The sequence below is a fragment of the Acinonyx jubatus genome, chromosome A2 (genome assembly GCF_027475565.1).
Source record: "Acinonyx jubatus isolate Ajub_Pintada_27869175 chromosome A2, VMU_Ajub_asm_v1.0, whole genome shotgun sequence".
NCBI lineage: Eukaryota > Metazoa > Chordata > Mammalia > Carnivora > Felidae > Acinonyx > Acinonyx jubatus.
In genome coordinates this window covers 147001687-147015689 of record NC_069383.1, presented here as the reverse complement: position 1 = coordinate 147015689, position 14003 = coordinate 147001687, and the positions used below count along the sequence as shown (strand labels likewise).

Sequence of the window (14003 nt, the reverse complement as noted above, 5' to 3'; positions counted from 1 at the left end):
TAAGGCTGTATTAGATTCTCAGAGCATACAAGTCTGATCAGGGAGAGTTTCTTGATTGCTGAGGGCTCTGCCTTTGTAGCACTTGGCAGCAACTCTAGCTGAGACATTGTTAGAGACCTCTTGGGTTTGTGTTCTCTCAAATTCATAGATTACCTGAGATTTCTGCCCTGTGCAGAGATCATTCCCTCATTCTCAGTGTGTACCTGCTGCAGTAGCAGCTATTATATAGCTCAGTAAATGTTGCTTCCTCAGTGGTCTAACTTGTTTTTTTTTGTTGTTGTTTTTTTTATGTTTATTTATTTTTGAGACAGAGAGAGACAGAGCATGAACGGGGGAGGGCCAGAGAGAGAGGGAGACACAAAATCTGAAGCAGGCTCCAGGCTCTGAGCTGCCAGCACAGAGCCCGACGCGGGGCTCGAACTCACAAGCTATGAGATCGTGACCTGAGCCGAAGTCGGACGCTTAACCGACTGAGCCACCCAGGCGCCCCAAACTCAGTGGTCTAATTTGACTTGAGCTTGCCTTACATGTGAAAAGCCACCCCTCATTTTTATTACGAACTGAAGTGAAGTTTGATAATTCTGTTATTTGCAAGTGAGAATGAGTAGACCGAAAAGGATTAGGCAGTTAATCATTTGTCCCGTTGGACCTTTTCTGACGCAGAGCTTCCATTCTTAGTCTTATAGCAGCTGTCAAGAGTGGCATTGGGTCTGTAGCGCTTTTTTTTTTTTTTTAATTTTTTTTTTTTCAACGTTTATTTTTTTATTTTTGGGACAGAAAGAGACAGAGCATGAACGGGGGAGGGGCAGAGAGAGAGGGAGACACAGAATTGGAAACAGGCTCCAGGCTCTGAGCCATCAGCCCAGAGCCCGACGCGGGGCTCGAACTCCCGGACCACGAGATCGTGACCTGGCTGAAGTCGGACGCTTAACCGACTGCGCCACCCAGGCGCCCCCTTTTTTTTTTTTAATTGTTTGTTTGTTGTTGTTGTTGTTGTTTTCTTTAGTAATCTCTATACCCAACATGGGTCTGGCTCAAACTCACAGTCCCAAGATCAGGAGTCGCATATTATTCCAGCTGAGCCAGCCTGATTCTGTACCTTGGATCTGTAGCTTTTTGCCTAAGAAAAAAAGAATGGTGGGTGTTTACCGACCTAAAGTGGCAATTGAACATTGTGTATTCACAAGTCTGGCACTGTATTTTATTCATCTTTTCAGGACATTGTTTCTGCAGAAAGTATGTCAGCAGGGCTTTCTGAAATGTCTGAGCAAGGACACTGAAAGCAAAGAGACTAATAGAGACAGTCTTCAAGAAGCTAAGGTTCTTGGGTGGGAGGTAGCAGTAGAAATAATGTTTTCAATGGGAGGCCGGAAGAAGAGCTGCTGGCTCTTTGGGGGATACCTGGGGAACACTGTAGCCTTCGTGGTCGCCTCAGGGTGTGATCTGCAGTGTCTTAAGACTTGTGGGCCTCTCTTGGCTTTTCCTTCCACCTCCCAGCATGAGCTCTGCATACAGAAAAAGAAATGAGAAATGTTTTGATTATGTCACTCAATAAACAAAATAAGAAACTTTACATTTACCACAATGATTTTAGAAACTCCCTTTTACTTCCCCTACAGTGACTTGATTTAGAGCCCTAGACATTGAAGCATAACTATATGTTTAATTTAGGGTCCACTTTTTGCAGAGAAATGAGCAGGGGGAGCTAGAGCAATAGTCATCTCAGGATATGAAAGAGTGTTTATATATATAGTGTTCTGTTATTCAGCAGTGTGGGGAGAAAATGTCCCTAACTGCAGTAGGCAGAGAGCCCCTCTTTTATCTGGGACTAAAACCTCTGCTCTGCATACCTCACAATTTTTTTAGGGTTAATTGAGAAAATCGTTAGGAAGGAACAATCTGTATCTTGTTTCTGTATCTGTTCTACTTTATGAGTACTTTGATTTCATCACAATGCAATTGAAACCAAGTGAGAAAAAAAAGTGAAGGTTATAGAAACCTGAATTCTGAAGGGAATTCTGAGGATTATCAATAAGATCTGTTCCAATGTGATCTTCTACTTCCATTAAGAATTTTTTGGAAATAAGTTATTGATTAACCAGGGAAATTGTTTAACTAGACTGAGGTCCTTATCAACATTGAATGAAATAATTACTTTAAAACATACACAATTCTAACAAAATGAAATTTTCAAAAATGTTTGCAGTTTAGTGGTTCACAATTATTCAGTTATTGTAAGTACCAGTTGCTGGATCTAGTAATAATTTCTTTAGAGCAATATGTTTGTGGTGAAGGAGCTTACTGAGTGCCCCATCCATCTACCTGGTCTCAGCCTCTGCCAGGAGCCTCACCTTCTCCCAAGGAAAGAAAAGACTTTTGGCTGTTTTGATTATTTACTTATTTGCTTACTCATGTATTTGTTTTTATTTTGCATCTTTGTTTTTGACCCAGATGACTCTTAGGATAGGAGAGTTTTGTGGATCCCTTGGTAAGCAAGTCTTCCTTAAGTCTTCTGAGGAGCTAAGTTGTTGAATTACCTCCAAGACCGTAGATTACTGGTTTTCTTTCATAATTACAAGAGGCGTTTTCTAGAAGAACTGGGATCTTAAAAATACACCAAAGACTGGGGGGTGCCTGGGTGGCCCAGCCTGATTCTTGATTTCGGCTCGGGTCATGATCCAAGGGTCATGGGATCGAGCCCCGTGTTGGGCTCCTTGTGGAGCATGGAGCCTGCTTGAAATTCTCTCTCTCTCTCTCTCTCTCTCTCTCTCTCTCTCTCTCTCCCCCCCCCCTTCTGTCTCTCTCTTTCTCTGTCTCCCTCCCCCCCCTGCCCCATGCCTCTGTTCCCCACCCATGCTCTCTCTCTCTCTCTCTCTCTTTATTTAAAAAAAAAAAAAAATGCACCAAAGACTATCAGGGAATGGTGATGAAGGGGGTGGAATATGTTTTTAGCACCAGATACTTTTGCAATAATCAAGTTGCTCTATGTCAGGGCCTGGTCGAGAGTGTATTGTATTCCTGGTACAGAGTTCATCTTGAGACCCTGACTTTGCTGAGCCTGGTGGATTGGGCTGAGTGAAACACAGGCCAGCCATATTGCTTCAGAGAGCACAAATAAGGTTTTAGCAAGATGCTGGTTGTGTCCTCTTAGGAAATGATAAACTGGTCTGGTAGTGAAATGTATATTTTAGGAAGCGTTTTAGAAAAAAAAATTGTGCTTACATCTAGACAAGAAAAGATATCAAGATGAAGTAGCAGCTGAGACTGCAATGTCTTCTTGCCCCTCAACTTTTTAGAAAAACTTTTAATTTTTAAAGGTTTTATTTTTGTTTAAATAATCTCTGCACACAATGTGGGCTTCAGACTAACGCCCCTGAGATCAAGAGTCACATGCCCTACTTACTGAGCCAGCCAGGCACCCCAATCTTGTCCCTCAACTTTAAATTGGACCCTGAAGTGGGTTTCTGTTTCCAGTGGAGATCCATCAGGGCCTCATCTCCTGGCTGCTCAGTGGGGCACTTAGACCCTGTTCTTTGAAAAGCCAGTGTAACAGAGGGTATGGAGATCACTGGACAGAACTCCTACAGAGTTGTCACAGAGCATTTCTTCTTTGAATTTCTACCTCTACTTACCTCCTTCCTCCCTTTCCTCCTTCTGTCTCATTTTGGTTTTGGCCTTTGGAAATACTAAGTTTTATAAAATGTTTGAACTAGAGCATATCCTTGCACTAGAAAAATTGATCCTGTCTGCTTTGCAAAGATTTCTATAAAAACTACACTTTTATACTAAGGGGAATGACATACATCTGTTTTTAAACCGTTTTGTTCCTCTTGCTGTATTCTTTCTGTGGGACCATTTGATTGCTAGGTGGTTGAAACTGCTGGTAGCAGCTACTTACTACCAACTGTCTTTGTCTTAGGCTTGTGCCTAAAGTAATTGTAGTGCTTTAAGAACGTAAAGACCACTTGAGCAGGCCACTTGGGGGGGGTTGGCAACACAGTCAGGAAGCAGGGTCTTTACGACAGTCTCTCTAAAAAGTCCCTACGGGGCCATTGCCTGCAAATTTCTTTAGACTTTATGCATCTTTTCATCAGAAGCCACCTTTCATGTGTCAACTATTATAAGATGGCTGACTCCCTGGAAGCTTAAAAACAAAGAAAAACAGTATGGCAAAAAGAAAACCCGACTTTTGGTTCTATATGTGTTGCTAACTAGCTCTGTAACCTTGGGCAAGCTGTTCCATGTATCCCAGCCATTTTTTCCCATGTGGAAATAAATTCTATATATGCCCTACTTGTGAGGATTGAGCAAGGTGACATTTATGAAGAATGCCTTTGTAAACTGTAATTGCCTTGTGAATAAAGATTACTATCTCTGATAAACAGTACCAGTTCTCAGCCACCAGTAACCTAATTTTCTCATCCTGTGTTTGGAAGAAGCACAAATCTACGAGGAGGGATTGCTGATGTTTCAGTGTGAGTTGTACACAAGGCTCACATACTTTCTCCCTGCCTTTTGATCCTGTCTCACTCCACGCTTTAACGGGATACCAGTTCTCCTGCACAGCCGCCATGCTGTCAGTACAGTGTGACTAGGACTGCACTTGTGTTGGAGATCTTCAACACACATGCCGAGCTGCTGGCCAGAAATGTTCTTCCCCTTCCCATGTGCTCTTGTACCTCCCCAGTACCTTAAGAATTCTTGGGGCTTGGTTATAAGCCAGGTGAACCATGTGGTAGATTCTTATTTAATTCTCTGACCCAAGTCCTTTCCACAGGTTGACAGTCACAAAATGAAGTTATGAATGAAGTCTCTGGGAGCAGCAGCTGAAAAAGGAAATGGAAATGATTGTGTTGAGTTCAGCAGCCCTCAGACCCAGAGTGTGCTCTTGTCTAGTGTCCCCGAGGTGGAGAATAAGGACTTGCTTTACTCTCCAGGAGTGCAGTTGTCTCTAGCTTCCTGCAGCTTCACGTTAAAACCCCTTGAGATTATAGTTAAGAACATCTCTAGATGACTTTGTCAAGTGAGGGCTTTGGTCTTAGAGAATTTTAGCAGGTTTTAATCTAATTTAAGCCCAGTCTAACACTACTGAGAAAGGAGGTGTCTTTGGTTTTACTTTCAAATGTAAAATTTGACATTTCCTCTTCTTTGGGAGCCAGACGTGGTTAGTTAGACTTGTGGTCTTCATGGTACCTTTGCCTGAGTAGCTTAATAATTAAAACTCAGTAATTCAAATGATGAATAAAAGCCCTAATGTGTGAAGATGGTAGATGATAGACAATTAAAAGTAGACAACCAAAAAGTGATGAAATCATTTTTAATGACTTATTATTTTTTACTTATTAATATTTATCTAAATTTTTACTAACTCAACTCCCCACAGCTTGCTTCCTTAGGAGACACTGGCAGATTTGTACGCAGTCTGAAGAAAGGGCCTGGCCACAGGATAGGGAGGGGTATAGTGTATATCACACCTGTGCTTGGTATATTTGGGCAGACTAAGTGTGATAGCAGCTGGGGAATCAATCCTAGATAAACCTGATTGTTCTCATTCACATGATTTCTGTGTCTGTTTATTCTTATTAAAACAATTGGCTGTTCTTCAATAGTGATGTTAAAACCATTTCATATTCTTTAGCAGTGGTCTCCTCTGGCAGCTTTATGTCTACCATGTGCAGGTTGAAAAGAAAGAGTCGTCCTAGCTGTAGAGGACTCTGAGGAATTGGGAATCATTGCCTTTGTAACACATGAGGTGAAGGCAGTCTTCCTAAAGTTGATATGCTAATAGTGCTCCTGGCAGGAGGAGTTTCCTACCCTGGACAGAAAGTCATCCGTGATTCCTGGAGTCACGTGTTTGTTACCCTGGAAGTATAAAGGCTCTTTGCCTTAGAAATTCCTGAATCTACTGATGCCTCAAGTGGTAAAATCAAAATTTGCAATTGACTGTATTCACAGTAGTGCCTTGTTCTGCAGCACCGTTCACTCTTCGAATGGCAACCCACACATTTTGTGGATTGGGTGTACAGATGCACACTACGACAGCAGTACCTCCCTCCGGAGCCACTGTGTGCTAAGCACTTCAGTCTTCCAGGGATGGTTGGATCCATTTAGTCTTTTGTTCATTCCCCAAGTGCTTAAGTTCCTTTTCTATACCAAGTACTGCACTTGGTACGATAATAAAAGGCCAGCAGGATTTAGCCTGGACACTAAGATCTGGCCCAGCAATTGACAACTAACATTAAGTGCTATCATGAAGATATAGGTTCTGATGTGTGGTGACCATTTCCTGTGAAAGCTTTAGTCTTTTAGTAGATTGAAATGGGTTGTGAAATATTATATTAACCTGTCAAGCAAATGAGGTGAAGCGAGTGGCATTTTGACCTTGTCTAGTCTCACCTGCTGATTCTAGTCCTTTTTTAGCACTTAGGAGTTGAAATACATTTATTGAGCCCTCACTGTATTCCATTCTAAGCTCTTTACATGTATTAATTTACTTAATCTTCATAACCACCTTATGAAATAGGTACTGTTATCCCTACTTTACAAATGAGGAAACTAAAGAACATGGAAATTAAGGTCCTTGTTAAAGGTCATGAGGTAGAGGCAGGATTCAGATTTAGGGAACCTAATCCAGAGTCCATATTCTTAAATGATGTGATACACTGCCTCTGGGTGGAAGGGTACCATCTTGACCAACCTCCTGTATGGGTAGAGCTTGGCAGAGTGATAGTTCCCTGACCCTCTGTGCCTGCAGAGTTTTGCTCTTTCCTGGATTGGTTTCTGAGAGCAGATTGCTTGTGCCTAATACAGAACAAGAGTTGATGAATGCTGCAGGAGGTCCCTTATCTACAGCCCCACATGTGAATCTGGCTCTACCTTTTACCATCTGGATGACCTTGACTCTGAGCATGTTTCCTCATCTGTAAAGTGGAGATAATGTTATTTTATGGGATCATTTAGGGGATTAAATAAAATAACATACTTAACAGTTCCTGGCTCTGAGTAAATGCCTAATAAACGTTAGCAAATTTTTATTGCCATCATCCTCTAACCTTGAGAACGAGCCAAGAAACAATTTCTCAGAGACCAGATTCTAGGACCTAGGTAGGTGGGCAGATTTCCTTTGGTTTTGACAAGACAATAATTTTATTCTATGTATTTCTCTTGACTCTTTTGGTGTGAAAAGCAGAGAGGTAAAGCATTATTTGACAGATGTATGGATTCAAGCAAGAAACTGAGGTCCAATTGCAAAGAAATGCCTTGTAGAACTCAGAGCCCTGTCTGAGGAGACACAGAGGACCCTAGAGGGCGGAGAATGAACACAGCGCAGGGGCTAGTTCCAGAGTCGCATTCTCGGTTAGTTCACTTACCAGTGTGGGTGAGGGTCTCTTGTCAGTAGGCAGAGATTTTTTTCCTCTACTCTAACACGTGTCTGCTGGCTAGTGTTTATTAAAACTTAACTTTTTCTTAATATGAAATAGAATTTGTGACTTTTCTAAAATGCAGAGGCAAAGGAACTCTGTTAACTACAGGCTTACTGATCCCCTTTCCCCACCTGTTCCTGTGCCAGACTTCCCCAAAGTGCTTATTTGCCAATGGTTGCTCCTCAGATCTCATGGCTAGCTCACTCCATAGGCTCCAAGCCAGGGTGATGCTGCTGCCACCACTGCCGCCAACACCTCTGCTGCCACCACCAGCCATTCAGGTTCCTGCCATAAGGATGTGACCTGCCGTGAAGCTTTCACCTTTCTCCTTTCTGCCTGTCATTGTGGTTGTGCCTCTTTTCCTGGTGCTTTTGCCATGCGGCCAGTGTTCCAAAGAAAGTTTTCAGGCACCAAAGTTAAGAGCCCTACCTACCTCTCCCAAGGAAATTTTTGAGTTAGCCATGGAAAAGAAGACAATTGAGAGGGCTCCTGTGCCTCTGTACTGCAGAAGGAAGAGTTTGCTTCTTGATAGTGTGCTAGCGCCAAGCCAGGTGGGGGAGACTTGCTGGGATTCATGTGAAAGTGCACTACATGACCTCTGGAGAAGTAGACTGGGCCTATCCTGCCCAAGGACAGCACCCTGACCCACAGGAGCCAAGGCCGAAGACTGATATCACCTTCTGCCACGCCCTTTCCTTAAGCTTAAGCTTGCTCTGCCACACTGCCCCAAGTCTGTGGCTTAAAACAGCCATTTCCTTTTGTTGATGAATAGGCCACTCTTTGTAAAATGTTTCAGCTTGGGGACTGGAAAGGCGGTCTGTGCCTTCCTGTCTCTCTGTTTCTCTGAGAGTTGACGTTGATGGCTTCTGTCTTTGTCTTCACAGGGAACTCTAATGATCCATGACAAAGAGGTCATCCTTGAGTATATATCAGGCCCGGACTTTTGGTACTGCAAACGGGTAAGTGCCTGGAATTCTGTTCCTTAGAAGTAAAGATCCAGCATCATAGCTCCTCCGTGTCTCCAGGAGTGCTATCTGGTAGTATGCATTGCTGAGCACTGAGCTCTTCTTCCTTAGTTCAGATGAACTGAGGGTCAGAGCAAGGTCAGCCACCATTCCTGCTTCCCAGGCTGCTGTCTGTGGCCATAGAGGGTTCTGGGTCTATTGGCCTGTTGGAGGCACCTTCTCAAGGGACATATGCCATGCTTTTCTATTGATGATGAACTGAAAGCAGTGCCTTGACTTACAACCTCTCCTTGGTTACCCTTCCTGGGGGTGGTTACAGGGGAATTAGTGTTTTGAAAGGCTGGTTCTGTGGGAGTTATATATTTTTTGGATATTAAAAGGTTTCCAAGGATATGGAACTTTAGGTACTGTGGCATCATACCTCTGTTAAACTCTAATATTCTTCTTGAAAGGTATATTTAAAGATTTTAGGCCATACTCTTCTTAGAAGTCTAGCCGGATTGTAAACGAGCATGAAAATAAAATTTGTCATTTTTCATTGCTGCTTAGTTTCAAAAATAATTGTGAAAAATTTACAAAGTTTCAGGGTGTCTGGCGCCTCAGTCAGTTAAGCAGCCAACTCTTGATTTTGGCTCAGATCACAATCTCACGGTTTGTGAGTTGGAGCCCTACATCGGGCTCTGTGCTAACAGTGCAGAACCGGCTTGGGATTCTCTCTCTCTCCTGCTCTCATGTGCATGTGCACTCTCTCTTTCTCTCTCTCTTTCTCAAAATGAATAAACTTTTTAAAAAAGTTACAAAGTTCCTGAACCAGGATTCATTAAAAAGTTCATTATAGAACTTGGTAAAATTCAGTAAAAACTTTAGTTTGACATTTTGTTAATCTCAATGAAATATAATTTGAATAGCTGTGGTTGTCATCGACCACAGTATCATATTTCATGATATACTACTTTATGGTGTCATTTTATGAAAACATTTAACTTTTTTAAAAATTGTGATAAAATACACATTAAATTTATCATTTTAACCATTTTAAAACATACAATTCGGTGGCATTAAGTACATTCACAATGTTGTACAACCGTCAACACTATCTAGTTCTAGAACTTTTTCCATAACCTCAGAAAGAAACCCTGTATCTATTAGCAGTCACTCCTCATTCTCTTTTTCCTCACTTCCTAGGAAACCACTAATCTACTTTCTAGCTCTGTGGATTTGCCTATTCCAGATATTTCATCTAAGTGGAATCATATAATATGTGGTCTTTTGTGTCTGCCTTCAAACTCAGCATGTTGTCAAGGTTTATCCATGCTGTGGATCAGTACCTCATTCATTTCTAGGCCGAATAATTATTATCTGGCTATACCACATTTTGTTTATCCATTCATCAGTTTATGGACATTTGGGTTGTTTCCACATCTTGTCTATTGTGAATAAGACTGCTGTGAATATTCATTCATGTACAGGTTTTTGCTTGAACACACATTTTCAGTTATTTGGGTATATACCCAGGAATTGTCAGGTCATATGTTACTTTTATGTTTTAACTCTTTGAGGAATCAACAAGTTGTTTTCTATAGACGGCATCTGCACCATTTTACATGCCCACCCTCAATAAATGAGAGTTCCAATTTCTGCACAGTTCTTGCCAACATTTGTAATTTTTAATCCCCTTTTTAAAAAAGATTATTTTTAAGTAATTTCTACACCCAAAGTGGGGCTCTAAATCACAACCCCAAGATCAAGAGTCAGACACTCTACCAACTGAGCCTGCCAGGCACCCCAACCCTTATTTGATAAATAGCCATCCTGGTGGGTGTGAAATAATATCTCATGATTTTAACTTGCGTTTCCCTGTGACTAATGATGTTGAGCATCTTTTTTATGTGCTTATTGCCACTTATATATCTTCTTTGGAGAAACGTTTATTCAAGTCCTTTGCCCATTTTTAATGAGTTGTCTTTTTGTTATTAAGTTGTGAAAGTTATTTATATATTTTGAATATAAAACCCTTATCAGATATGTGATTTGCAAATATGTTCTCCCATCCTGTGTGTTGTCTTTGACTTTCTATTTTATTTTTTTTATTATTTATTTATTATTTTTTTTATTTATTCATGAGAGAGAGTGCAGACAAGCAGGAGCAAGGGAGAGGGACAGAGGGAGAGAGAGAATCTTAAGCAGGCTCCACACTCAGCACAGAGCCTGATGCATGGCTTGATCATGGGTGTCCTGGGAAGCTGAAGTCAAGAGTTGGATGCTCAACTGACTGAGCCACCCAGACGCCCCTGTCTTTCACTTTCTTATAGTGTTTTTTGCATAAAAATTGTGATAAAGTCTAGTTCAGCTGTTTTTTCTTTTGTTGTTTGTCTTTTGGTATCATGAAACCATTGTCAAATCCAAGGTGATGAAGATTTACCCCTGTTTTCTTCTGAGAATTTTATAGTTTTGGCTTTTATATTTAGATGTTTCATCTGTTTTGAGTTAATTTTTGTTCATGCTGTGCAGCTTCATTCTTTGGCATGTGGGTATCCAGTCGTCCCAGCAGTATTTATTTAATCACAATTCTTTTCCTATTGAGTGGTCTTGCACTCTTGTTGGAAATCAATCGACAGGGGTCTATAGGTTGATTTCTATCGACACTCAATTTTATTCTTTTGATCTATATTTTTTTCCTTATGCTAGTACCATGCTGTTTTGATTATTGTAGCTCTGTAGTAAATTTTGGAATTGATAAGTATGTCCTTCAGCTTTGTTCCTTTTTTTCTTTTTTTTTTTTTAGAGTTAGAGAAAGCACATGAGCAGGGAAGGGGCGGAGCAGGCGGGGTGGACAGAGGATCTGAAGCAGACCCTACTCTGACAGAGAGCCCGATGTAGCACTTGAACTCATGAGCCATGAGATCATGACCTGGGCCAAAGCTGGACGCTTAACCAGTTGAGCCACCCAGGCACCCGATCTTTGTTCTTTCTTAAAATTGTTTTGGCTAGGGGCACCTGGGTGGCTCAGTTAAGCAGCCAACTCTTAATTTCAGCTCAGGTCATGATCTCACAGTTTGTGAATTTGAGCCCTGTGTCGGGCTCTGCGCTGACAGTGCGGCACCTGCTGGAATTCTCTATCTCCTCTCTCTGCCCCTCTCCCACTCATGATTTTTCTCACTCTCTCTCCCTCTCTCTGTCTCAAATAAATAAACATTAAAAAAATTAAGTAAAATTGTTTTGGCTATTCAGGATCTTTTGTAATTCCACATAAATTTAAAGGAAAACTTTTCCATTTCTGCAAAAAAAAAAAAAAGCATTAGGATATTGATAACATTTAACATTTTAATAGTGATTACCTCTACATTTTGAGATTACGGGTGATTCCTCCCTCTTTTATACTTTCTTAATCAGCTATAATGCACAAGTATTATTTCTTTTATAATCAGAGTTGGAGGAAGCTAGCATTAAAGGGGCAATTTTGAACTCTATTTTCTGTTAACTAGCAGAAAACAGATGTTGATATCTGATGTCAAAATTATATAGCTGTTGCCAAAACTATTACTTGAAAGAGCAGAGTAGCTTGGTTACATTGTCCCCTAAGATGACAAGCCACTTGCTTAGCTGTTTCAGGAGTACTTTATAATTTCTGCGCTGTTTTGGAAGGGTTGAGGGATCAACCCTGCATATGTGACCTTTGTCCTTATGTGGAGTGCACCAACTTTAAAAACAATATTTAGGGGCGCCTGGGTGGCTCAGTCGGTTAAGCGTCCGACTTCAGGTCACGATCTCGCGGTCCGTGAGTTCGAGCCCCGCGTCGGGCTCTGGGCTGATGGCTCAGAGCCTGGAGCCTGCTTCCGATTCTGTGTCTCCCTCTCTCTCTGCCCCTCCCCCGTTCATGCTTTGTCTCTCTCTGTCTCAAAAATAAAACGTTAAAAAAAAATTTTTTTTAAATAAAAACAATATTTATAGCAGTATGATTTATAATGGCCCAGGAGTGGAAACAACTGAATGTCCATAACTGATGAATGGATAGACAGACAACATGTGGTACAGCCATATAGTGGAATGCTATTTGGCAATTGAATGAAGTACTGAAACATGTTACAACATGGATGAACTTTGGAAACACTATGCCAGACACAAAAGACATTATATTGTACTATTCCATGGGACTGGTGAGAATGGGGCCAATGAAGACATTCTAAAGTTAGCCTGTAGTGATGGTTGCACTCCCACATATACTGGAAATTACGGGACATGTGAAACAGGTGAAGGTTATGGTACTTAAAAAAACCAAGGTGACTGGGGGGGTGGGTGGGAAGGTGGACAAAAACAACCAAGGTTAGGCTTCTGACCTACCACTGACATCTCTTCTGTAATAACAAGCAGCCTCCAAATCCTAGTGACTTAAATTGATATACATATTCTTTTTAAAATTTTTTTAATGTTTGTTTTGTTTTTGAGAGAGTCCGAGCGTGAACAGGAGAGAGGTAGAGACAGAGACACAGAATCTGAAACAGGCTTCAGGCTCTGAGCTGTCAGCACAGAGCCCAATGTGGGGCTCGAACTCATCAACTGCGAGATCATGATCTGAGCTGAAGTCAGACGCTTAACTGACTGAGCCACCCAGGCGCCCCACATATTCTTACTTTGAATTACATGTTTGGAGCTATGGGTCATTATTTCAGTTCTCCACAGCCTCTCTTTCTGGGATGCAGGTGGATGGAACAGTCCCAATGTGGTATTGCTCTCCCCGTGGCTGAGGGAGAGAATGAGAGGCTCGTTCTCACAAAGCGATGACTCTTAGAGCTTTTGCCAGGCCCACTCACACTGTTGGCCAAAGGTGACAATAGAGAGGGGAGGGCAGTCATGTTGCAGAGAGGTACCACAGTCACTTGACAGTAGACAGGGGCTCTGACACAGAGACGGGAACAACAAAGTAATCAATTATAATGACTTTACTCGAGTTACTTACCCTCTCCAAGCCTGTTTCATCTTCTACAAAATGAGGAGATAATAGTTGTCCAGATCATTTAAGTGACGATGTTTGAAACAGGCCTGGTACCTGGTGTGTGCTGTTTACTCACTAGTTTCTGCTTCTGTGATTATTGTTCTCTCCTCCATCTGGCATTCCTTACTTGCCCTACAAGGCCCTGCTCAAATAGCAGCATTTTCTTCATGGTTCCTGCTCTTTGGTTTCCTGCCAGTCAACTCTCTGTCCTCATACTACTTAGAAGCTCATTGGCAAAAGTTCAGGGTCTTTGGGGTTGGGCAATGTGCTTAACTTTTTATTCATAGGTTCAGACAAGAAGAACTACATTCACATTGCTTCAGTACGTTCCTCCTGTTTTGTTGCCCTTTTTTAAAATCAGTGTTTGACTAAGGGGAATTGATAAATGAATTCTCAGTTCCAGCCAAGCTTGGTTGGGGCTGTCATAAGCAGTTCAGAATGAAATGTTGGATGCAGACTGTGAATGGCAATGGCTTTGAGGCAGTAGTATCCTATAAACCATTTGACAACCAGTTTTCTTTTCTTTTGTTTTTTTTTTTAATTTTTAAAAATTGTCTTAATGTTTATTTATTTAGTTTTTTGACAGAGAGGAAGCTGAGGATGGGCAGAGACAGAGAGGGA

The 14003-nt window shown here is 41.5% G+C and overlaps 1 protein-coding gene across 13 annotated transcripts in view; it reads left to right on the top strand.

Moving 5' to 3' along the window:
• RBM6 (RNA binding motif protein 6) overlaps nucleotides 1-14003 on the top strand; it is a 104286-nt gene that overhangs the window by 73468 nt on the left and 16815 nt on the right. For 11 of the 13 annotated variants that reach the window (XM_027038763.2, XM_027038762.2, XM_027038764.2 and 8 more), the window contains one exon: nucleotides 8309-8383. In XM_027038763.2, coding sequence (XP_026894564.1) covers nucleotides 8309-8383 — 75 coding nt within the window. Of the gene's footprint in view, nucleotides 1-7186; nucleotides 7357-8308; nucleotides 8384-14003 lie in introns of those variants that run through there. The other 2 variants (XM_015077081.3, XM_053219346.1) reach the window with 2 other exon arrangements.